We start from the raw sequence: 24,922 nt of genomic DNA, 5'->3' as shown, positions 1-24,922 counted from the left end.
AGTCTGTCTGTGGCTCTGTGAACTGTTAGCCCTTCTAGGGCTCTCACCTGGCCCTAGAAGTCGGGCCTCACAACTCCCCAGCACTGGGTCATTCACCAGTGGAGAGCTGAAGTGATCTTTCTTTATACCCCTGTGCTGTCCAGGAAGACTCTTGAGTACTCCTCACCCCAGGCCATACCTTGCAAAATTGGGGGGCTTCCACTGAGCTGGGAGCTGTTCTTGTGGATGACAGGGACTATCTTACAGGCAGCCACAGAAGATGTCACCTGCTCCAGAAAATAGATGGGGCTGTTAAAGACATGTCCAATTGGGTCAACCCACTTGTTCCATCCAGCAGATTTCCTGGGAATATCTGCCCACTAGGCTACTTCCTTGGGAGTTGGAGTTGGGGTGAGTCCATGAGAAGCTGTTACTATAGACAGATACAGGTTCCTCTGAGAATGAATGTGATTGCAGACTCTGCAACCGTCAAGAGGGCACATCCACACTCTTGGTGAATAGAAGTGTGCTGCAGAAGGCTGCAAGACAGGGCTGTGTGGAGGGAGGGCTGTGGTCCCCATGGCCAGCAGGCCTGGTATCCGCTGCAGCTCATATTCCCTCAAGGACAATCAGCTACATGCTCTCTGGATCTTACCCTGTGCAGAGATGTGGGATCTGAACCCAGAGAGTAGGGAGAGGCTGGGGTCCCCAGGTCACCACCAATTTTGCCCACCTTGGGTACCCTTATCCCTCTCAACAGAATGGCCCAGCTCTCCCAGAAGGCAGTGGCTGAGGGCGCCTGACATCCCAGTGCAGTGGATGGTGCTGATTGCCAGGGGACCCCAGCCCCAGGCTCTGGTTGGACGTTGGTCTGTGCTGAGGGCTGCCTGGGAGGGTTTCATGCCCTTTTTTCCAAGACCACAATGACCAAGCTGATTCTAATTCTGCCTTTTGGGGTAAGGGCCATTGGGAACAGGAGGGAAACATCATTCTGCAGGTGCCAGCAGGTGTTGAGGGGATGGAGTGATGGACAGCCCTGTCACTGAGGCAGGATGCAGCGCTCCGGCCAGAGGGGTGGCTGTGATTAGAATCTGAAGTTGCTAGTCAGGGTGTCATAACCTAGATCCCGTGGACCTGCCATCTGAGTCTAAAACAAACCATTTGGGAACAACTTGACTGGACCTGGATGTTCTGGGAGCAGAAGCTGATGGCTGACCTGGTGGCCAGTGCTATTCTCCCAGAATGGAGATGCAGGTTCCTCTGAGGAGTGAGTATGTTTGGTCACAGATCTAGCTTCACCCAGCTGGGCGATGTGTCCTGTAGTGCATGCATCCCTTGCACATCCTCATCAAAAGCTCCAAACGCTGTTGCCCAGGGTTGTGAAGAAATGTCCTGTGGCACCTCTCTGGGGTGATTCCTGCCCCACTGCAGAGAGGCTGCAGGCATTAGCACGAGCATCCAGCAGAGTGAGCCAGGCAGGGGTATCCATATGGCAGCAGCATTTCAGGGTGAGTCAAGTCCCCCACCTAGGAGCTCAGGACTAGGCAAGCACCCCACCTTCCCAGGGCCTCACTCAACCTGCAGCCTCAGCTCTGGAGTTCCCACCATGAGTTCACTCTCCTGGAAAGACCCACCCACTGAGTGAGCAGGAAATCCTGATGCCCAACAGAAAACCCCTGCAGCCCCTCCAGGTGTCCAGGCCCTTCAAGTGTCCTGCTCTGCCGGGAGCCACCAATAGGGGTTGGCCTGACCACCCTGCCATGTCCCTGGAGATCACACTTCCTCCTGGAGGTAGCTGCTCTGGCCAACCTGACTCAGCCTTAGCTGCTGGGAGGGTCCTCCTGGGTGTTAAGAGCCAGAGGTTTTGATGGACACCCAGCTGCTCAAGGCAGCCAGCCCAGCTGGGCTCTCATTGTGGCAGAGCCCAGCGCAGCCTGGCTGCATTGTGACCAAGAGCAGGTGGAGCCTTTGAAAGTCAGCCCTGCCTTCCCACCCCCATTCTACAGCCAGGGGACTGCAGCCTTCAGGAGGAGAGGCTTGCCCCTGGAACCACTTACTTCTGGCTTGGGGTTCTGTTCCCCGGGGGCGGTTACTTTAATCTTTAGGTTGTTCCTCTCACTATTGAGTGTGAGCCAGCAATATTGTTTGTAATGGAGATCAGTGTGCAGGAGATCCTGAGCCCTCTCCTCACAGTAGTTCCAGTAAATTTCTTCTTTCAGAACCACTCAGTCCGGTTCTGGAGGCTCTGTGTGGCCTAGGGCACAGCTGTCTGTGGCCACAGAGGGTCATTTATAGCAGGCTCCTGGCTGCCTGGTAGCGGCCGTTGCTGCCTCTGAAGAGGCTCAGCCTTTATCCACCTCTGTTCAACTTTAGGTCAGACTTGCTGCGCCTTCTGCTTGGGCCACGATAATTAAATCTCTATCATGCACAATTATGGATGCAAAAAATAAATGACACAATTAACTACTCTGCACTTGGAATTGCTTTTTTTAAAAAAAAAAAAAAGTGCACTGGCATGTGAGGGTTCAGGCAGCCTGGGGCCTAAGATGCAGACTTCACAGTTGCTCCATCCAGGTCAGGACAAAGCCCAGGGTGAGAGAGCGTGCTGAACAAAGGAAGCCTGCTTCCCAGGACCAAAGCCCTCCTGCTAATTGATCTGCCAAGGGGAGGGCAAATCCAGCTAGACTCTGGAATAATTGGTCGGCAAGCTTGAGGAACAAAAGGCCTTTGGCTGGGGCAGCCCCAGAAGAGCTGCCTAGGATGGGGGGCTGGGCACAGCTGCCCTGTCTAGTTAGACAGGTGGCACCTGCTGCTGCAAGGCACAGCCCCAGGGTCTGGCTCAGCTTGCAGAGAGACCTGGAGATGCCAGGTAGCCAACACCAACACCCAGTGCTGGAGGCGCCTGAGGTGTCCTAAAAGGACCAAGCCCTGCAAGCATGCCGCCGGGTTCAGGGAGGAGGTAGCTTGGCCCCTGCCCAGCTCCCTCCAGTTATCAGCCTGAAGGCCAGGAGAAAAAGCCCTCGCTAGTGAGGACTTGGGACATCCCTGGCATCCATTTTCTCCGTGCTGATCAGAGGCTGCAGCTGCAAACTCAAATACCTCCATAACCTACAGCTGTGTGCTGATGGCCTCAGGCTGATTCTCTTCCTATTGCATGGAGGGACGCTGAGCAGCATTATAGCTTCCTTTTCAAATGACTGTTACTTCCCCCACCCCACCCCCAAAAATAAGCGGCTTGGAGGACAAGTGTGACAGATAACTTCAAGCGGGAGACAGCTGGACAGAAGCAGGCCTGGAGTGTGTGCCCATGGGTCTTGGATTGTGTTAATGGGGCTGCGCCCTCTGGGGTTGAAGCACCCCGGCTTCACAGCAGGATTTGGGGGCACAAAGACCCAGCCGAAAACTAGTGTTGGCTCCTGCTCAACCTCTTCCTGAAGCTGCTGCTGGCGAGGTGGTGGCGAGGTGGGTACACCCCACACCCTTTTCCATGGGCCCAAGGACAGTGGGGATAAAGGGTTCTGTGAGAATGCCCAGAGTCTGGGCCATATGGCAGACCTCCTCTCTAACCCAGGGACATGTGAGGCTGGACAGGAAGGACAGGGTGTTGCATTCTCCAAATGTGAGCCCACCCTTTCAGAGCAAGTCTTAATTAATCTTTCAGAGAGAGTCTGCACCCTGCCCTTAAAACAAGGCAGTGAGACTGAAAAACATTTGAACCACCCACCTGACTGTGACCCAAAGGATGGCCATTGTTCCACCTTTCAAAGGAGATGGCCAAGGGTGGCCTTGTTGGAGGCCCAGCTGGCCACAGGGCAGCCTCTCACACATGGACATGTTTGTGTAGTCCAGAGGTCTTTAAAAAATAGAATTCATTTTTATAAAAGTCAGGAGAGGGACCTTTAAAATACAGGTTGGGGTTCCTGTTAGAAACGGGGAGACTATTGGTTTCCCACAGGAAAACAAGTGCTGAGCTGGGCTGCTCTGGCATTGCACTCCATCACTGCCCGTCCTCTGTGGGCACCGAGGAGTGGCCTTGTGTTTGCACACATGGCAGAGCTGGACCTGGCAGCTCCTGCTCCTTGGCCACCTCCCTCACACTGGGTGAGTCTCTCCACCCAGGGCTGCCCTTGTCCTTCGTCTGGGGAGTTCCTAGCAGAGTGCTAGAGCCTCTGGAGATTGGCTTGCCGGTCACACAGGCGACTCATGCATTAGTATTCCTGTAGCGACAACTGTGCATTTATAGAATTTACCTTCTTAAGGAATTTCTCAGGGTTCTTCAGGACAGGCAAAAATCTCCTTCCTTCTGACATATTCTGAGGAAAGACCATAAGCAAAATGCCCATGCTCATAGTGGGTCATGGGATTTATGGTGCCAGTGGGCATTGTGAATGAACACGTAGTGTGCTCTGTTAGCATTTGTTAATGTGTGTAGCGAATGATGCGCTCAGAAATATAACAATTAGCAATGCATGTTCAAGCATGTCTGGGAACCCTTCTATTCAGGGATGCCAGGGAAGGTACAGAGCTGTCATCTTGGGTCTGCAGAAGGTGGGACTAGCCGGGAGTGGGGGGAGGACTGGGAAAGTGGCTGGAGCATAGACATCTACACTGCCTAGAGGCCAGCAGGGCTCTGATGCATGTGCAGATTGGTGGGGTGTGGCCTGGATTTGTGTGGCCACAGAAGGAGATGGAGAGAAGGTTTCAGGTGGAGATTCAGTGGACTAGTCACCTGGGTCTGGGTCTCATTCTGGGATAAAGAATTTCCACGGAGGTGCACTGGGTGTGTGCCAGGACAGCCCCATCTCCACCTGGCCTTGGGTCTTTTTGGAATTGCTGCTCAGTTGAGATGCTCCTGAGGCCCAGCCTAGCAGGTTAGGACTGCAAAGCAGGAGGCCTATCAGTGAGGGCATCTCCATCTGCTCTTGAACCTGGGGCCTGCACCTGGGTCCACCAGAGGCTTAATCCCTTTATACTAGTCATCTGTTTGTCCCATGAGGGTTACAGGGAGCTGGTGATATACAGGGCCAGGAATGGCAAAGCAGATGGGCCTCGCTTCCAGACAAGAATGATTAAACTGACCAGATTTGCATAATATTTGGTTATTTTAAAAACCAGGATTACAAGCCCTGGAAAGAGTTGATGTGCTGTCCCGGATTGGCCCAGGCAGGAATAATTAAATCCAGCAACCCTGGTTATTAAATGGAAATGGGAACATCAAATGGGGTTTAATCGGGCCACTAATTTTTTAATCATCACTTCTTTTTTCATCTTATGAAAAATGTAGTAAATGTTCATTGTAGGAATCTAGAAAGCACAGATAAGGAAAAGTAGGAAATTAAAGTCATCTGAATTCTACTCCCCAGAGATAGCAAGGGATTTGGGCGCCTGTCTGTGCATTCGAGTTTGAAAACCCATGCTTTGTGTTCTCGAGTTTTTAAAAGAAAATGGTTCCGATTATAAATAGTAAACACCATGCTGTGCTTACTGAAAGTTCTTTGGTTCTGTTTAGGAGGGTGAGACTGTAGTCCGTCCTGCAGTGTTACAGTACACCTGTTCCATGCAGGGTGCTTAGTCCCTTCCTTGGCAGAGCCAAGATGTCAGCCCATCTTCTGGATGAAGCACCCAGCCCATCATACACTGTGAGCTGTTGGGCAGTGGCCAGTGCTGCCCAGGAGTATGCCAGGCTGGGCCCAGGTCAGGTCTGAGTCAAGCACCTTGCATGACATTTGCAATGTCAAGTGGCCTCATAAGCAATCTCCCCCACTTAACCTATGCACATTCCCAGCCTGGGGCCCTTCTTTGTGAAGAGGCTGGACAGGCCTCCTGAGCCCTCTTTAGCCGAAGAGGAAACTGAGGCTGGAAAGGTGAAGGTCTCTCCCCTCTGGGGTGCCCCAGCCTAGGAAAGCTGAGCAAACTCCAACCTCAGGGTCGACAGGGAGCCCCCTGGACTTTTCTCCACCAAACCTACAAACTGACCCATTTGCTGGCATCCTGTCCTATGCCTGTGGCCACCACCAGCAAAACCTGGCCCTACACTGGCCCTGCTACCTCCAGGTCCTGTCCTCGTAGCACACATACATGCCAACCAGCCACATGAAGGAACAGACAGGGGAAGCACATCTGTCTACTCCGCTCCCTTTGGGGTCCCCAGAGTTCCCAGGCCAGGCTGCCATGATCTCACCTGCTTCTCTGAGCAGGTTCCTGCATACAGCATGGCCTGCGCCCCCCATGCCCACCCGCCAACAACTGCTTCTCAACCCCTGGCTGGCCTTTTCTCCCCCTAAATAAGCACGGGTTCACACCTTGTTCTCTGCACTCTACCCCCAGGTGACCTTGCAGCCTGAGGCTTTTCTCACTTGTGGGAAGTGCTCAGAACCTCAGGCTGCTCGCCCACCTGCATCTCTCCCAGGTTGCTGCCACCCTCTCCACCTAACTGGGCTTTCTCTGTCTCTGCTCTATTCCAGCCAAACAATGGCTCTATCTTCGACCCAAGGGTCATCCTGGTCACATCTCCACACCCCACACCATTCCATCAAAGTGCTCCTCAGAACCCCCGTCTCTCCATGCCCACCCTCCTCTGTTGCCATTGCCCCAGCCCAACCTCTCCCGGGCTCCAGCTTCCATCCTTAGCCTGAAGCTGCCAGGTGAGCACCTGGGAACCCCATAGGGCCCTCACCTGCCATGGGCCCCACCCCCACTGAAGTGGGCGGCAGCAACATCTCTTCGGGCCCAAGTGCATCAGCTTTCTTCCTCCAAGGACAATGTGTTTGTTCTGCCTCTGTAGTGCCAGCTCTGTTCCTTCCTCCCAGAAAGGCCACCCCTCAGGCACCAGCACGTGCCCACTTTGCCTCTTGCCTCCAGCAGCCTGAAGTCATCTTGCGATTCATGATGTGTAGCCTGCACACCTGGTTCTTAGACACACTTGTGACATTATCGTGTGGCCAGGGTGCGGTATGGACACAGGACACACTGGACAAGCCTCTGCACAGGCTAGACAAGCTCCTGGGTGCATCGTCCTGGCCAGCTTGTGCTGTAGGGTGACCCCCTTCCCAGCCCTGCATCCTGGTGGCCTGGGGCCCTCACTGTGGCCCCAACCTGGAAAACGTCCTTCCTTCTGCTGCTCCATTAGCAGAAAGGAAAATCCAAGGTCAGGAAAGAGGTTCTTTGGGGAATTCTTCATCCTTCTGAGCTGATGAGATGCTGGAAATGAGTGCCCACCATGTCCTGATGACAGAGGGGCCTCCCACCTAAGGGTCTTTATAATCTCCTTAGAGTAACTCTGCAATCTCCTGCAAATCCCAGGAGCTTTCGCTGGAGAGTCTCCACTCTGTTCCAGGCCACAATGGGGAGTGCACAGGGCAGGTATAGCACTGCATGCATGTGTGGAATATGTGTAAGGGTGTATATATGTATGCTTGTGTTTAGGAATGTATAGGTGTTGTGTGTAAGTTTGTGTGTGTATTAGGGTATGTGAAGGGTATGCGTATATGTAGGGGTATGTGTGTATGTGTGTAACTGTGCTAGCAGGTAAGCACACCTAGCCATCCCTGCTGGAAACCAGGCCCTTGGTGCTGTGACACACTTACGCACATTCCTGCTGAGACCTCCAGCTGGAATCAGCAGGAGTCCACCCAGCTCCCACAGCTGGACCACGGGGGAGCCTGCGCCAGCCAAGAGTACATCATTGCTGAAGCCCCCCCCACTTCCCAGGCAGAATGGGGAGGGGCCCTCAGCCAGAGGATCCCAGCTGATTGGAGGATAGCGTGTTGGGCTGGCCTGCCCACCTATCCTCAGGCCCTATAAGGGCCAGTAAGGGGCCTGAGGCAGCCAGTGACCCTGTTTCTCTCTCCCTCCTCCCTGCAGCCATGAAGTCGGGGGGCACGCAGCTCAAGCTCATCATGACGTTCCAGAACTACGGGCAAGCACTGTTCAAACCCATGAAGTAAGTGCCGCCGCTGGGCGGGTGCAAGGGCGGGTGGAGTGTGCAGTCGGGGAGGCAGTGTTTTCTGAGAGAAGGTCTTGGGGTGGACTGTGTAGAAGCCGAAGAGGCAGCCAGAGTGGCCTGCACGCTCGCTCTTCCTATTTGCATCAGCATTATGTACCTGAAAACCTGTCGGGGCGTCACCTTCCCCGTGAGGGTGTTTGGGTTTTCAATTATAAGAGATGGGGGTGTGGACACCAAAGAAACCTCTGGAATGGGGACGTGGGCTCTCCGACTCATAAAGGGCTGTTCAGGTGGCTGTTCTGTCTCACACTTGTCCTGTGGTCCTGGTGGCCCACGATACAGGAACGGTGAAAAGCTGAGTGTCAAAAAAAAAAAAAAAAAAAAGGCAGGCTAGAGGTAGCACTAGAGTTGACTGTCTGCCTACAATCTGTCCCCTTGTAGATGAAATAGAAACCATGTCACCAAAGTCCCATGGAACACTGAGCAACACATGACCCCACAGGAAAGTAGATGACTTCGTGGTTTGTGATGTCCACTATGATCATCATGGAGCTTGGATACCCTAAGGGGTCCCAGCGTGCACCATGTCTTCTGTTAGTTGTAAACAAGGCATTTCTGCACCGACAGGAGATTCCTTGTTTAAACACAGTTTGCAACCCAAGTGCCCAGGAGCACACACGGGTCTCAGACGTGACTGTGGGGCTAGACAGGGACTGTGGCACATGGGGTGTGGGTCCCCACAGAAGGGGCCAGCTGTCCATGGACTCATCAGATCTCAGCCATCTGGCCTGATTTCTAATTTTCAAGATAAGCTAGAGATGCAGAGATTTTCCTTTTTAACATTCAAATGTTTAAAAATGGTAACTAATTCAAAAGCATTAAGATATTTTGGAAGACTCAAAGAGGGAAGGTTTCCCAAGGATCCTTTCCACCGGCCTCAGTTGCAGGACTTCAGGAGCCTGGGACTGAGTACCACACATTGCCACAGGCCACAGAAAGGCTATCCATAGAAATGACAGAGAGACCAGGAAAGCATGCCATGGGCTGAAATGAAGGCTCTCCACGCTTGTCCCTCTCGCCATGGGGCCAGCCCAGGCTGGCTAGTGTGTGCTGGGGCTGACAAGTCTGTGTTGGCTATAAGATAATGGGGCTTCTTCCCTGATTTCATGCTTGGAAGTAGAGTTCTTGCCTTCCTCTGAATCTGCCCCGTGCAGGGGACTACGAACTGGCCCCAGTGAGGTGCACGGTTGGACACAGCCCCTTCGTGACCAGAAGCAGTGTGGACAGCCAGTTGGTTTCTGCTGCCCCCACCTGACCTTTGTAAGCTGGGCAGGAGTCACCCGCACAACAGGAGGCGAGTGTGGCTGGGGCCAGTGTCATCCTCCTGGGACATCCCAGAGGGTGGTAGGGAACAGGCCTCCTGTGGCTTCTTTACATCTCACATCTCTGCCTTAGGAGGGTCAGCTGTGAGAGATCTCAACCTCTCCAGTAAGCTATTTTAAGGCCCCCATTCTCTAATATGAGGGGCACCACTGAGGAGCCAGGCGGAGTCAGGTGAATAAATGAGCCTGGACAGGCAGTTGCTATCCAGAATCCAGGACAACAGCTGTAAGTGATGTCTCCAGGCCCCAAGCTGTGCTGGAGGTGGGCGTGGGAGGTAAGTCTGGGAGACAGATTTCTGCTGTCCTCTGAGGGGTGCTGTTCCAGTCTGCTGATGCTTTCAGTTGTGCTGGGAGGCGTGTGGGAGAGCTCCACAGGGCTAGAACTTTTGGGAGAGAAAATCCTATGGGCTCAGGTGACCTGGCCAGTGGAGAGTGGAGAGATTCTAGGTTCTGGTGCTTCTCCTGCAGAGCTGGGCTGGCCAGCTGTGTGCAGCAGCAGCCATGGTGTCTTCTGCTGCAGCTCTGCAGGGCTATTGCTACCCACATCCCATGGGCTCCTGCAGCCTGGAGGCTCTATGCGGAGGTTTCATCCCCACCATATAACTGCAGGACAGTTATATGAAGATGAGGGGACAAGAGCTCCGAGAAGCAGGTAGACACAGAGTCCCATAAGTGTCCACTCGCTGCCTGGCGGACATTGTCATATCCCACCTTAGTCACACAAGGAGCTGAATTCAGAGGCCAAGTAACTTTCCATGGCAGTCCCTGACTCCAGGACCCCATGGAGAAGCTCCTGGGAGGGGTCCAGCAGCTCCAGATATCAAAGGCACAGGCCTCAGAGGGTCTAGGCTATGGCAGCAGGCAGTGAGGTTGGTGTGAGACATGGGCTGATGGGAGGTTGAGGCCTGTTAGAATATGGCCGTGGAAACAAGGTCGAGATCCTGCAGAAGCTGGGGAATGTGTTCAAGGCTGGCAGAGCAAGGCTTTTCATGTCCTGAAGCCAACCTGGGTTCCTCCTTTGAAGCATTAGGGGTGGGAACAGAGGTGGAGACCCATGCTAGAGGCTATCACTGTGTTCTGCAAACTACCCACGTGTCTTCCTGACCTGGTCTTCTTGGTAGGTCTTGTAGATTTTCCCAGACACCTGGAACCCTCCTCACCCCATGACCTCAGGTTCATGCCTGTAGGGTTCTTATTCCCCAGTGACTGTGATTTGAATACGAAAACAGCTGTGGTTCCTAACCACCGTATTAAGAAATTAAAATCCATGGATGATTAACAGTTCTCCTTAAGAAAGGATGTTCTCCTGGTAGAAAGTCCTGCACTGCATACATTCTCAGGAGAGTATTGGGAATTAATTAGATGGGCAGAGTAACTTTGCCTCTGGGATTGTAACAGGTGTAAGTTGAAAGCATCAAGAGAACAGCACCCAGGGCAGTGCCTGGGGGTCCCTCATCATGATGGGCAGGTGTGAGAGAGACTATGGAAGGGTCAGTGGTCATGTCTTGGTAGACTTTGAAAACATGTAACAGCTTGTCAGCCCTGAGCTCCTGGAGACTCTTGCTTTTGTGCTAACGTGAGTACCTAAGCTTTTTTAAAAACAGCTTTATTGAGATGTAATCACAGGCCATAAATTCCCCTACTGAGAGTCTGCAGCTCAGTAGCTGTTAGTCTATTGACAGAGTTGTGCCATATCACCACTGTCGATTCAAATCAATTTTTCATTATTCCAAAAAGAAATTCCTTAAAATTTTCATTGCTCACCAGCCCCCTTGATCCCCCCAGCACATGACAAGCTCTAATCCCCCTTTCTGCCCCTCTGTGGATTTATTTACTCCGGACTTTCACAGACATGGAGTTGTACAGTGTGCCTTATTTGTGACTGGGCTTATTTCACATGACAGTGTTTCACGGTTCATCTGTGCTGTGGTGTGTGTCAGGCTTCGTTCCTTCTTATTGCTGAGTGATCTTCCATTGTACACACGGGCCACGTCTTGCTTATGGGCCTGGGGTTGGTGATAACAACAACATTGTCTACAGTGAGTAACGCTGCTTTGAACATTCACGCTCAAGTTTTGCATGGACATTTTCTGTCTTCTTGGACATGCACCTAGGAGCAGATGCCAAGTCATGTAGCAACTGTGTTCAACCACTTGAGTCTGGTTTGTACTGCAGCTGTGCCATCTTGATCTTAGCCATCCTGATGTGTGTCAGTTGGAATCTCATGGTGTTTTGACTTCCCTAATGCTAGTGTCATCAAATGCCTTTTCACAAGCTTGACCATTTGTGTATCTTCTTTGGAGACTTCAATTTGGAGTTTGTGTTATTTCTTTAGTTGTCTGTTTGCTCTTAATTGGTGAGAGTTCTCAATACACTCTGAATGGGTCAGTGGTCATGTATTCGTAGACTTTGAAATCCAAGCATGAGCTTGGATTCCTAGGTGTCCATTCTATTTATTTTTGTTGCTGCATGCACTCTTGGTGCAGTGTTTATGCTAATGGAGCACACAGATGTTGGGGGAACCATGGTGCAGGTACATCTGGGCAGAGCTGGCAGAATAGCTGCTTTTGGACTCAGATGAGTCAGTCCATGGTTCAGTGGTCTGAGCCTCCATTCCTGCTTGTGACCTCCAGGAAATGTTTTTCCCACCAGAACTCAGTTTACCCACTTGTCAACAAGGTCTTGTAGAAAAGTCTCAGATGTGCAGATGTAAGGCTGTAGGAATGGTTTGGGAACAGACATACTTTATCCTGAAGGCAACGGAGAACTGGGTGACTCATGGGGCATGGAACTAGGACTTCCCACAGCGTCTTTGCACAAACTGCTTCCTGGAAAGAAACCTTTCAGGCATGCCCACAGCTGCCATGACGCAGCCATGACCACCTCCCGACAGAAGTGTTCATCCAACCAATTCTGTAACATTCATCAAGCCCCTGATGGGAACACAGATATCATTCAGACCCAAGGCTCACGGGGAAGCCTTAAGCCCTGGTCATGGTTCCTCTCCAGTGGCTCTCTAAATTTCCTGCTGTCAGGACAGAGCAGTGCATATCCAGCCCTCAAGGCAGCCAGTGTCTGCTCCTCGTGGATGTGTGCAGAATGAGTGACAGCCTGGGCAAGCTGGGGTGGTACCTACAAGCTCCACTGCCCAGAAGGGTCCAGCTGAGGCAAGAACAGCCCGAGCAGCAGTGTGTGGTGGAAGCAGCCTCCAGCTGAGCCTCATTGTGAGTGTGAAGGTCAAGTGAAGGACATTCCCTTTAAGTATAGGACCAGCCTGCGCAAAAGCCCGGAGGTCAGGTGGACACTATCCAGGACAGACAGCCTCCACAGGGCTGAGCTGGGCTGTCCAAGGGTCCAATGTGGCAGATGGCAGCCTACAATGAAGTCAGTTATGGGATAAGATTGAACTGCGGCTGCTCCATCTCTGGCTGCACCTCAAGTGCCCGCTGGTTGCATGTGGCTGCAGTACCATGTTGAAGTGCAGTTGCAGAACAACCCATTGCCACTGTGGTGTCCAACAGTCCTGGGTCTGAGCACAGGCTGCAGGGCCAGTTCCTGGAGCATTTGGGGGCTAGCACCTGGTATTGTCCCCAGGAGCAGCAGTCAGCAGTGCTGGGCCTCTGGCTGCTGTGCAGGGTGGCTGGGGTGGGGAGGCTGGAGAAGACCTTCAAGGTACCACATGATAGGACCTGGGTGCATGAAGGCGGGGAGGCTTCCAGCTTGGGTGGCTGGTGGCCTTCAAGGTCCCTCTCAAGATGTGCAGGCAGAGAGGTATATGGTGTTGGAGCATAAAGGAATGCTGCTGGGTCAAGTCTTGGGTCCACACCCTTTGCTGTGCCATTCTGTCAAACTTATTGCCCACTCTGGGCCTGGTTATATTCATTGTGTGAGGCTAGAGTGGAATACTCAGGGCCCCTACCATTGCCCAGACCCCATGTCTCAGGGGGAAATATGGATGTGGGTGGAGCTCTGCAGAGGGGCTGCAACTCTGCTCCACAGCTAGTCTGTCCATTCCACTGGTTCTTAGCCCTGTTGGGTTTTAGGTTCTCACTTGCCACTGTTAGTGGGAAGAAGAACTTTAGGTGCACTGGTGCAGTGGCTTTCAGAAAGCAGCAGCTATGAGCCACCCAGAGAGGAGCTCTGTGAAGCCCATCTGCCTGGGCCACTGAAGCAGAATAAAAACAAGGCCTCCACATGAGTGGCTGTAAAGATTATAGGAAGTGATGTGTGCCGAAGAGCTCTGCCATTTACCCACAGTCACCCAACTACCCATCACCGGCCAGCTGCTCACTGCCACCTAACACCCAGAGCCATGCAACTACCTACACTCATCACACCCTACAGACACCCAAATGCCACGTCACTAAATTCCCACAAGTCACACAATGCTTCAGTCACTCGAATGCCCACAGTCACCCCACTGCCTACACACACACAATACCCTAGTCCCCCAATACTCAAAACCTATGCAACTACCTATACCCATAACACCCTACAGGCACCCAAAGGCCCAGTCACCCCTCTGCCCATAGTCACCCAGCACCCTACAGTCATGCAGTATTTTTATACTTGCAACACCCTAATGCCACCCAACTGTCTATAGCCATCCAATACCATACAACCACCCAACTGTCCATCTATACAACACCCTGAGCCGCTCAGTGCCAATAGCCACACAACACCCACAGCCACACCACTGACTTAGGCATCAGCCTCTCAGCAGCGTGGAGCAGAGACTGTAAAGTCCTCGTGTTGATGCATGCCTCAGGGCGGACGAAACCACTCAGGGCCTTGCCTTGACAGCAGAGGCAGAGCAAGAATCACAGACCAGTGATTCAGAGGGACCATCTCTCAGCCAGCCACGTGGAGATGCTGAAGAACACGAGGGACAGAGATAAGGGTGGTAGGAGAAGCTGTGTGCCCCTCTGCAGTGAACCTAGCCCACCAGGCGGGAGCAGGGGCGAGAGCAGGTGAACAGCAGGTGTGCATATGTAGGTGTGTAAAACTGTCACACATTATGAAATCAAGGCAGGTCTTCTGGCCAATGCCTTCTCTGGATAGTCCACGAGGGGAAATAGAGGCGAGCACAGGTGCCCCAAACCGTGCTGTGCACTGGTGGTCCACAGGATCTGCGGTGGCAGCCTCTCCTCCCATCCCAGATGCTCTTCCTCACCCACCAGGTTGTGGTGCCAGAGGCCCCCTCCCAGGAGGGGAGGATGAAATTGAAGCTCAACTAAAGGTAAACAGTGAGCAGTACAGGCCAGGGCCTGAGTCCAGGGCCCCTGGCTTTGGTTCCAGGCCCTCTGGGCAACGTGCCACTGAGGAAAGGTCAGGCTAGGAGCTTGAATCCTCAGTGCTGTGGCTGGGAGTCTTTTCAGAGAGGCCCTGGAATTTTCTGCTCCTGCCCACCCCACCCCCCCATGGAGCATTTGGAGGCACTGCTTCCTGGTGAAGGGACCTTGAACACTCCAGTTTGTCTTGCATGTGCAGCTGGGCTGAGCTGTGGTCCTCAGGGCAGGGTCCCCGCCCTCTATGTCCACCTCCCTTGATTTCCGTTCCCTGCTGGGTCTTGGCTGAGCCTCTGGGCTCTGACTCAGCCCCCCCTGTGGGCTGCAGGGCCCTCCCTCCCAGGTCGTCTAGTTTTCTCTCCTTTTGCAAAGAATAGAAACATATATGTCTGTTTCTGTGTCTCCAGAGAAGACTCTGTGAACAGCTGTCCCAAGGCCTAGGAATTCCTCGCAGCCAAGATGCATAAACACAGGCAGCTGCTGAGAAACTTGCAGGCCGGGAGGGTATTTCTATTGCAGAAATCCGAGCCCTCCTTCCGTACACACCAGGGCCTGTTCTGGAGGCAGCAGAGTGCGTACAGAGCAGAGGCAGGAGACCAGGGCCCATCGTGAACAGACCCCTCCTCTACAATGTCGTGCATTGGCCCAGAATGGTGCTGGGACCATGGCAAGGAATCGCCCCACAGAGCCAAGTGTGGCAGCAGGCTCCCCTCTCTTGGAGGGGGTCAGATGCAGCATGCAGACTCAGGGGCCTGGGTCAGGCTTCCCCTGGAGGTCTTGCTCTAGGGCCACCAATCTGAACAGGAAGCTAATATAGCCCATGACCACAACCCTGCAGCTGTAGTGACCCCTTCCAAATGCACAACCTATGTCCAGTTGGAGGCATCATTTGCCTCTAGTGGCCATCAACCTTGACTCTCTCATCTCTAGGAAGCAGTGATCCACACATTGGCTGTCTGTGACTTTGAGCCCCTCCCTGATGTCCCCTTTCTCAGCAAAAATTCATTGGCTGACATAAGCAGGAGGACACCGTGCATGGGCCTAGGGGAGCACAAAATCACAACACATGCTGCTCAGAGCCCGTATAGGCACATCGGAAATGATGGGCTGAAGCTCACTAGGAGGTCACATTTGTCCTTGAAGTGCTTGTGGCAGCTGGTGGCCAGGTGCAGGGAGGCCCTGGGGACATGCAGGCTTCCCCTGACACCTCCCCCGATGCTGAGAGGCTGGGTAGGCAAGACAGGGTGGGGCAGGCTCTCCATGGTAGCCACGTGTTCCTACAGTACTACAGCGTCTGTGGAGGGCAAGGCGTGTGGAGTATTAGCAGAATGAGAGTTTAACAGTGAGCCTTCCCCGTGCCTCATCCTGCAGCATGTGCCACTGCAGACTGCAAGCACAGGACACAGAGAGGTCTCCACTGAGGCCTTGTGGTGACTGGCACCAGTCCTTCAGAAGGGCCCAGCTCCCTGCTGCATGTTGGCACTGGGAGACCCGTGACCACGTTCTTTGATTAACATTCCGTTGATGGTCCGTTAGATATGCACCTCAGGCCCTGTATAGTGCACAGGGACCACCATCCCTTTCAGGCACCCACAGGTGCTTTGTGAGGTGTGTGTGACATGGGACATACTGGAGGCCTGGCCCTGCCAGTTTCCCTTGGTTTCAGAGTCCTCATCCTTGAAATGGTGGCCCAGTGTGTCACTGGGACATGTTGACAGGCTGCTCAGTCCATTCACATAGCTGTTACAGACTTTAACCCTAATTGCAGCTGCCTTGACCCTCTGAGCACCTGCACCCCCAAGGCCCCACAAACCCCCACTCTGGCACTTTATCCAGTGCTGTTAGTATCTAACCTCCAGGGGTCCTCACAAGCCCTGGGAAATGGCCCCTTTGACATTCTTAATTGGGACTCTGCAATGTCCCTATTAAGCTCATAGCTGAGCTGGAGATTAATGCAACTCTAACTCTAGACTCCAAGCCTGGTCCCCAAGGAAGACAGTGGGGCTGAGCATACATGGATGTGGACACCAGGTGGCCTCCCCACTGCTCCAGCCCCTCTGCCCTCTCTGTGCAGGACTCCTGTCCATAGTGTAGCCCAACCCAGGGCCTGTCGGGTTATTTCTCTATGCTGGGCTCATGAAGCCAGCACTCATTGATTGATTTGTTGGGAAATGTGGGTGACAGGTGACAGATCAAGAGCCTACAGGCCATTCTGGTCCAGCCTAAGTTCAGTAGATATGAGGTGTGTCTTGAGGTCATTAGTGCTCAGCCAGGACATCAGTGGGGATCCCTGCCACAACCAGGAGGTCAGCAAGGGTCCCCACCCCGGCACTGGGCATGAAGCTGGGCACGGTGCTCTCACTGTATCAGTGAGACTAGATGTGATGCCACAGTCCCTATTGTCCCTTCTTGGTGCTTCTATTTGATTGGTGACAGGAAACCTGGTCACCATCAGGGGCAGAGAAGGAGCTGGCATGTGTCTGAGGGACAAGGTATGACTCCTCAGAGGATAAAGAAAGAACTGGGGGTTGGGGTACACATTAACTCCATCACCAGTGTGCACCTGTGTTTGCTGAATGAAGGAGGGAGTGAAGGAGAACAAAGACTGCCCAAGATGGCGGAAGTGGCCAAGAATCCTGGCTGGGCCCCTGTCTGGGTCATGGATAGGCCAAGAGCAGAATGGGAGACCATTGGCCCTGACAGGGAATTAGGGAGTTGGATGCAAGATGTCTAGATTTGGGGCACAGCTCCCCACTGGCTGATGCCCCTCAGGAGGACCAAGAATTGATGTAGCATGGATTAAAGGCCAGAGCCCATGCAGAGCCCAGCCTGGTGCAGACAAAATCCCCAAATATAAAACAATTCAGCAGAGGTACAGGGCAGCACTCAGGAACAACCAGAGACCACCTGGGAGGCTGCCCAAGCAGAGTGTCTGCTCTCTCTGGTCCTCTGGAGGGGTCTGAGTGGAATTTCACATGGTCCCTGATCCAAGTGTGTTCACTCTGGTAGATGCCCTTGCAAAAAAATTCTGTGGTGTTCAGAAGACTAAAGAATAGACCTGCCCAGCAATGGACATGGCTGACCACACCTAGCATAGGCTTCCTCCATGAACCTTAAAGTTCTGGTGCCCAAATATGAAGGGAGATAGTTTTGGTGGCAGAAACTCAGTACAGCCCAGACCCTGTGGCCTTGCACACTGTTGTAGCACACAAAGGCCCATCAGAGGAAATGGGAGTCCAGAGCCTGAGAGTGGACACTAGACCCCATTGACCTGCCACCTGGGAATAGATGAGGTCCCAGGACAGACCATCCTAGAGGATGATCAACTACTTGTCATAAGAGCCTGGTTTGCTCTTGTGCTGGACACACAGGATTGGGCTGCGGCACAGTCCTTGGAGAGAGCACTTGGGCTGTGGGTCAAACACATTTCTACTCAGAGGTCTGCACCCCTTGGGCAAGAGTGTGCGGGCTGGAGGGAAAGAGAAGAGAAAAATCTCAGTTGCCTAGCCACACTGGTGGGAGAGCTTTGAGTGCATTTTGGGGTGAGCAGATGACCCTTGAGTAGCTCTTAGGGTGACCAGGTGACTTTGGAGTGGTCTCAGGTGAATGGGAAACCTATGAGGGGTCTTGGGGTGAGCAGGAGACCTAGATGTGTGCATGTTAGCTCTGAGTGGGTCTTGGGGTACACAGGACAACGTGAGGGGTCTTCAGGTTATCTCTTGGTGGGTCTTGAGATAAGCAGGAGACCTGTGAGTGATCTTAGGGTAAGTGGAGACCTGAAGTAGTCTTGGGGTGAGCAGGAGAACTGTGAAAGGTCTTTGGGCATAGAGGTTATCTTTTGGGGTCATTGGGGTGAGCAGGAGGAGGCCTTTGGTGGATAATGTAGGCTGAGGAGCAATTCTCCTAGGAGTGATCATGGTGGAAACCTTCTAGGCACGTCCCCTTCAGTCTAAGGCTTAGGGAAATAAAAGGGTTTTGAGGACCCGGGAGGCAGTGGTGAGGAATTTCCAAGGATTTGCTGTCCTGCTGATAAATAATTCATGTTTTGACTGCACTGTGCCTTCACCAGGCCCCAAAAGCAAACAGATTGCCCAATCGCTAGTTGTGGGTGTGGAGCCAGCAGTGGCCGGAGCCTGACCAGAAGTGGACAAGGACCCTTTTGTGTCTCCATTCAGCTTGGGACGACCTCCAGGCCTATTCCCCACCCAGGGCCCATGGCAGAGCCTCCCGGCTTTCTGGAGCTTCGGCATCCTCCCTGGCAGGGAAGCCAGGCCAAGACCCATAGTCAGATCCCAACCCAGTCAGTGGGCAGCAGCCTGAGCCCCCTCCTGCCAGATGAGCTGCTTGGGAGCTCTGCACGCCCTGGGCAGTGGGCTCCAGCACACAAGGAGCCTTCTTGCCCTATCTGAAAAGTGTCCCTCATAAGTCTTATGTGAATGTTCTTCCATTCTTCCTTACAACCCCAGCCCCACCTGGCAGGTCAGGATTCCCCAGTAAGCAGGACACATCGGGTCCCACCTAGAGTGGGACTTAAGTTTCAGAGGGAGACAGTTGATAAAGAGTAAACAAGCAGGAAAGCTTCTGAAAGGAGCAAATCCCAGGGGGAGGATTCAAGCTGAGGAGCATGGTGGAGATGGGTGTAAAGACAAGCAGCCTCATTCCATGATTCCACGGGTTCCTCCCACAGTTTCTGCAGAGCACCCCTCTGGGCAGGCCACAGGGCACAGAGTTGCCTCCCCAGCAGGGCTGAACATGGGCAGTGCTTTGGACCTGGGCTTTAATGGATACAGAGGAGATGCTGAGGGAGGTGCTGGGGAGGAATGTGTGCAGAACATGGGATCACCAGGGCGTCTACATTAGGGACAGGTGGGTGTCTAGAACCCAAGGTTAGGGCAATACTGGAGGCCATGCAGATCCCTGAGGACCATGCCAGGACTTCAGCTATAGGTCTGGGGTGCTGTGCTGTGATGCGATGTGCTTTTGAGAAAGTTCCCAGGATGCTGGGTCAGTGGGGAATGAGCACAGCCCCTGAAAGGCAGGGCAGAGTGCTGGCTGTGAGGATGGAGGGAATCAGTGTCCAGAGCAGCCCAATGCCACTGGACATATCCAGAGCTTCTGGCTGATGCTTCCAGCCTCAGTTTCCAAAAGCAAACTGAGTGACCTGGTGTGGGGAGCCAGGGCTGGTAGAGAACAGTCCACCCCCTCAGGGCCAGTGCCAGCTCTGAGCAGGATGCAGCTGGTGTCTGCTGAAGGCTCTGAGACCCTGGACCCAGAGCTGAGCAAAGGCAGAAAGGAGGGGGCCCCAGTGGACCAAGCAAGATACGGGCAGCACCAGTATGAAAGGGTGCATAGTAAGCAGGGTTATATAGGCATATTCTTATGCATGAGTTTGTGCACGGGCATGCATGGGCACACAGTGTGCACACAAGTGCTTCTATGTGAGCATATGAATGTGCATGTGTGTGCTCATGTGTGTGTGTGTGTGCCTGTGTGGGCTAGGGCAATGACTGCACATGAATCAGGAAGAGCAAAGGCCCTGTTAGTGCAACCAGGGCTTTCCAGGTACCACACTGGGTCTTGGTACCTCTTCAGAGCACTTGGCTGCATCCCTCCCAAGCATCCCAGAGGTACCATCACGTACTTGCTGGTCGAGTTGTGGACACACAGGTCATTTCCAGCTTCCTGGATTATTTTTATAGTCGAAAAAATTGAATTTTATCAATCTGAAAAACAAATAAGTGACAATTCTGAAAGAGGCTCTGGAGAGCCCAGCTAGATGAGGAGGCCCAAGGAAGCCCATAGGTGCTGCCTCTGCAAAGAATCTGTACCCTTCTGAGCCCTCCCAGCCTTTGGTTCCCAGTTATACTGTGTTTGCCCTTACCCCTTGACTCGGGATGCCATCAGAGAATGGCTGCCAGCCCCATGAGGCATTGTCACCCAGAACGAGTGGATGTTAAAGAGCTCAAGAGATGTGCACATGATCCTGGGGGAGGTAGGGCAGGGGGTGCACTGATCAGGAGTACATGGGCCCTTGAAAGGAGGGTCTTCCCTCACGAAGACCTTCCCTCACAAAACCCTGCTTTGTTCAGCTGGGATCCTGCAGGCCTTTCTCCTTGTGTCCAAGTGCCCATGTCAACCTGTACAGGATAGTCACTTCTCCTCGCCTCTCAGCCACTGTGAGCACAGAACATGCTGGCTAGGAGCCACCCAGCTCAGGATGGTGGGCGGGGGGCTTAGGAACAACTACTAGCTTAACAAGTAATGTCCTTATGGGAGACCACTCAGAAAACACACAAGGTCCAAATTTGAAACAAATCAAAGAATTTTGTTTTATCTATTTTGCCAGTTGCCAATTTTACCTGGCCAGGAACTACTTTCATCAGAGACTGAGTAGCTCTCTGAAAGAACAGCAGCTCTGAGTTGTTTATAACCAAGGTATTTAAAGGAGAAAAATAGGGAAGAAAATCATCCCCTGGGGTCTTTTCTATCGAATTTTGCAAATTGCAAGCAAGCAGAATACAGGGTTTTGAAGTTAGCAGAGCAAAACCAGAAAACCATATATTCATTTATGGGGATCTATATCCTCATTTGTATAGGTCTAAACCAAGACAATTTAAAAATAACACCTTGAGAACAGCCTATGTAACAAGTTTCTCACAAGAACCAAGAAGATGGAGTCCCTATAGCTACACTGAGTTACATAGTTATTTCTTATACTTAACTAGTGTTCTAGTAACCTATATCCATCTCTATATTTATCTGTAACTATATTAGACCTCTGAGCTTACACTTATCACCTTACATTATCTATATATCTTATTGTTAGCAACTTAAATCTTATGTCTTACAGTGATTATATTGTTGTACTGTTACTTTTTCTATCTTACAACTAGGGCAGACTGGAGAAACTTAACATTACTAATTTTATAACACTTATCATAATCCTGTTCTGCTTACTAATTAATATTCCATTAACCTATAATTTCTGATCTATAATCTATAACCTATAACCTGTGTGGATTAAATTCAGACTATAACAATGTTACGTAACTAGCTTAACAACGAATGCATGGCTCCCAAGCCCAGGGCTGACTGAGCTGGCTGCAAGGGTCTGTTAGCTAACACTCATGTGACCTCATAAAGGAGCATCATTGTCCATTCACAGATAAGGGTCTGGCATGCTGGGGGACCACCACCCCACAATCATGCTGCTGTAAAGCTGTGTCCGTGGCCCCAGTGTCGAGGGCCTAACCTCGACACTGATGAGGTAACTAGAGATTGTTCTTTTCTCCCAGGTCCTATTTGCATAGCACAGGTCATCACAGTGTCCCAGCTGCTTATACTGGGACACTGTGCTTGTCCCAAATCTTGCTAGCATGGTTCCTCTGGCATCCAGGGGTCACTCTATGCCCCTGGCCTTAGTTGTGACCAGAATGGCATTGAGGCTGGCCACAACAGTTAGCCATCTTCCTGCTCTGGCATGGCATTTAGGGAATTTTTTGCTTAATAAGATAAAGGGTAGCAGCTGTGCAAACCTGACAGCGAGGTGAACGAGTGGTTAAAATGGAGGAAAAACCTCAGAGCACAGTTGTTACCGTGCCCAACCTCAAATGGGTAGGCCACAGAGTGTGCCCATGGCCTATGCCCAGAGCTGCCAGGCCAAGCCTGGGCAGCCAGCCCCCAGCCTCTCTGGCCACTCTTCTGTCCAGACCTCAACCCAGCTGCCTGACCACATGGGAGGATGTTCCTCTGGGGGCTCCTGGAAATTACAAAAATGAAAGCAAGCAAGTTGTTTTCTCCAGAAACATTCTCCCCACAGTGATATCGAAGGCGTCTGTTTTTCTCTGATCATTACATCTTTGGGTTCATGCTGGTGTGTGGGCCATGGTTCTAGTCAGCATGGAAAAGAGGAAAGATGAAAAGAAGGGAGAGAAAATATGCTCTTCATTTTTCCTCATTCCAGGGGAGCAAAATGAAAGTCAGGAAATTTTGCTCAAAAGTGGTTTGATCAGATCTGGTGGTTTCTGAAGCCCCAAAAGGAAATTCTGCAGACTTAAGATCTTCCACAAGCACAAAAATAGGCTGGAAGGCAAGCTCCTCACTTCTGAATGCAGTTTGTTTTCCGTATTGATACTTTATAAACACCCAGGGCTCTTGGAGGGAAAAACAAGATGACGCAATAACATTCACGCTAAATATTTAATCCCTAGCTTCATCGTTAGTGTCATCTGGTCGTTTTATTGCCTTTAAATAATAAAAAATCATTTTTTATTAAATAAAATAAATCATTTTTTATTAAATAAAATGATGAACCACAGGGGTGAAGTGCAGAAGAAACACTTGTTTTCAGGCAGGTGGAAGAAGGGTTCCACCAACTCCATCGGCCTCTCCCACTCTGGCCACACCCCCTTGACCTTGGTCTTGAATCCTGGATAAGTGACAGGAGTGTTTTTTAAAAAGACAGTTGTAGCATGGTGGTAGAGCGCTTGCCTAGCATGTGTGACTGGTTTCTATCCTCAGCACCACATAAAAATAAATAAAATAAAGGTCTATCAACAACTTAAAAAAAAATACAGTAAAGGGGCTGGTTGTGTAGCTCAGTAGTAGAGCCCTTGCCTAGCATGGTGAGGCCCTGGATTCCATCCCCAGCACCACGAAAACCAACAAACAACAAAAATAACCCACAGTAGAGCTTACATTTTCTAGTAAATAAATCCTTCCCCCTTTGCTTTTGAAATCGAGACTACACTGTCACAATTATCTTTTAATGGAATGATTTCAGACTTTCCTTATAGTTACTAGTTTTTGAATCTCTTCCTATTGATTTCATTAAATCGACCATAAGAGGGTGAAGAGTCTCTTCTCAGTTAATTTCCACTCAAAGAAACCAGTCGTTTTTCTGCTCCAGCATCCCACTTTGAAGAGCTGTCATCCCCGTTTCTGCAGACGTGGTGAAGGGGGCCGGGGTAGGGGGTCAGTCTGACCAGTTAATAGGGTTCCTAGTGGTCCTCGGAAAGCCTGCATGTCCCTGCTTCGTTCTGAAGCTCTGGCCATGCACAAGGACCACTAGAGCCTATGGGAAAGCCCCCAAGGTCTGATGCGCAGGTCTCACTGGGTAACAGAGCCCAGGAGGAAGACCCTCCAGTCCCCTGTGGTCCTCAAAATCTCCCACTAGTGGAAGGGGTTTTGTCAAAATGAAGAGGTCAGTAGGAGATCCTCCCCTGTGCAATCTTGGCGTGGCGCCTCCTGCCCTCCCCCATACTCAGGCTCCTTGGAAACCTCTGAGTGCTTCGAGGCCTTTGGTAGCCCAGTCTTTCTCTGGTGCTATGTGGGCTCAGGCTCCTCTGCCCAGAAGGGGCCACCCAGAGTCCAGGCAGCTGCAGGAGACTAGGCCTAGGGACCGGAGTCATGGCTCAGAGCGGGGCTTGCACCCTCACCCCTCCTTTAAGAGACCCCAACGCCTCCACGGAGAATCTGGGAGACTGGGAGCAGCCCTGGGCTCCAGGAGGCCGCAGTCTCCACAGGCAAGAACAAGTGCATCACAAAGTCAGGTGGCAGGTGTAGACAACCCACTGCTGAAGCCATCTTCTTTGCAGTGTAGCCTCTGCTGCTCCAGACTATGTCCCTCCCGCATCCGCCAGTGTTGGCCCTGCTAACAAGGGCCATTTCTTGTTTCTGTCTTCAGCACATATGCCCCCACCCCTCTCACCACTGAGGGCCCCATAGCAGAGACACCTCCTCCCTGAACTTGGCTCTGGACGCTTTTTTGGATGCCACCTGCCAGCAATCTGAGTTGCAGAAGGGCACCAACCCCAGGACTCCCAGGCAGCTGCCTGACTCCCGGTGCAGCTCCTGCCCCCTCCAGGAGCCTCCAGGGGCAAATCTGCTGGGAGAATCAGTGGATAGCTGTTCCTGCCATAGGGCCCCTTCCCCTCGGGATTAGAAAGTCTCAACATAACCTTGTTTGCCACAAAACACTTGTGAAAGGCCCATTTTCCAGGACAGAGGCATTTAGAGAGTGCATTCTGCCTGTATATTAGGCCGTCTTCCCTTCACTGTGAGGAATTCCTTTTCTGGGAACTTGACAATGATCTATTCCAGCCGGTGCATAAATAATTCAGACACATCGCTGCCCTCCCCACCCCTCCTGGGCTCTTACCATCCTTATTCTCAAGTTCTTTCCGACTTGCCCCCCAACGGTGGAAAGAAGTTCTGTGAAGAGCAGGTGTGGCCCAACCCAAAGGGGTCTACTCCTGTCCACAGCCACAGTGGCTTGAAAGCCGCCCCCAGCTCAGATGGCACTGACCACTGCGGACTCTGCCCCACCC

The 24,922-nt window shown here is 52.1% G+C and overlaps 1 protein-coding gene across 1 annotated transcript in view; it reads left to right on the top strand.

Moving 5' to 3' along the window:
- FAM20C (FAM20C golgi associated secretory pathway kinase) overlaps window positions 1-24,922 on the top strand; it is a 57,440-nt gene that overhangs the window by 3,686 nt on the left and 28,832 nt on the right. The window contains exon 3 of the mRNA XM_081297172.1: window positions 7,843-7,921. Within this exon, the coding sequence (XP_081153298.1) occupies window positions 7,843-7,921 (79 nt within the window). The remainder of the gene's footprint in view (window positions 1-7,842; window positions 7,922-24,922) is intronic.

The sequence above is a fragment of the Spermophilus citellus genome (assembly GCF_964194105.1).
Source record: "Spermophilus citellus genome assembly, chromosome: 6".
Taxonomy (NCBI): Eukaryota; Metazoa; Chordata; class Mammalia; order Rodentia; family Sciuridae; genus Spermophilus; species Spermophilus citellus.
Note: the sequence above shows the minus strand (reverse complement) of the source record. Positions and strands in the feature narration are given on the sequence as shown.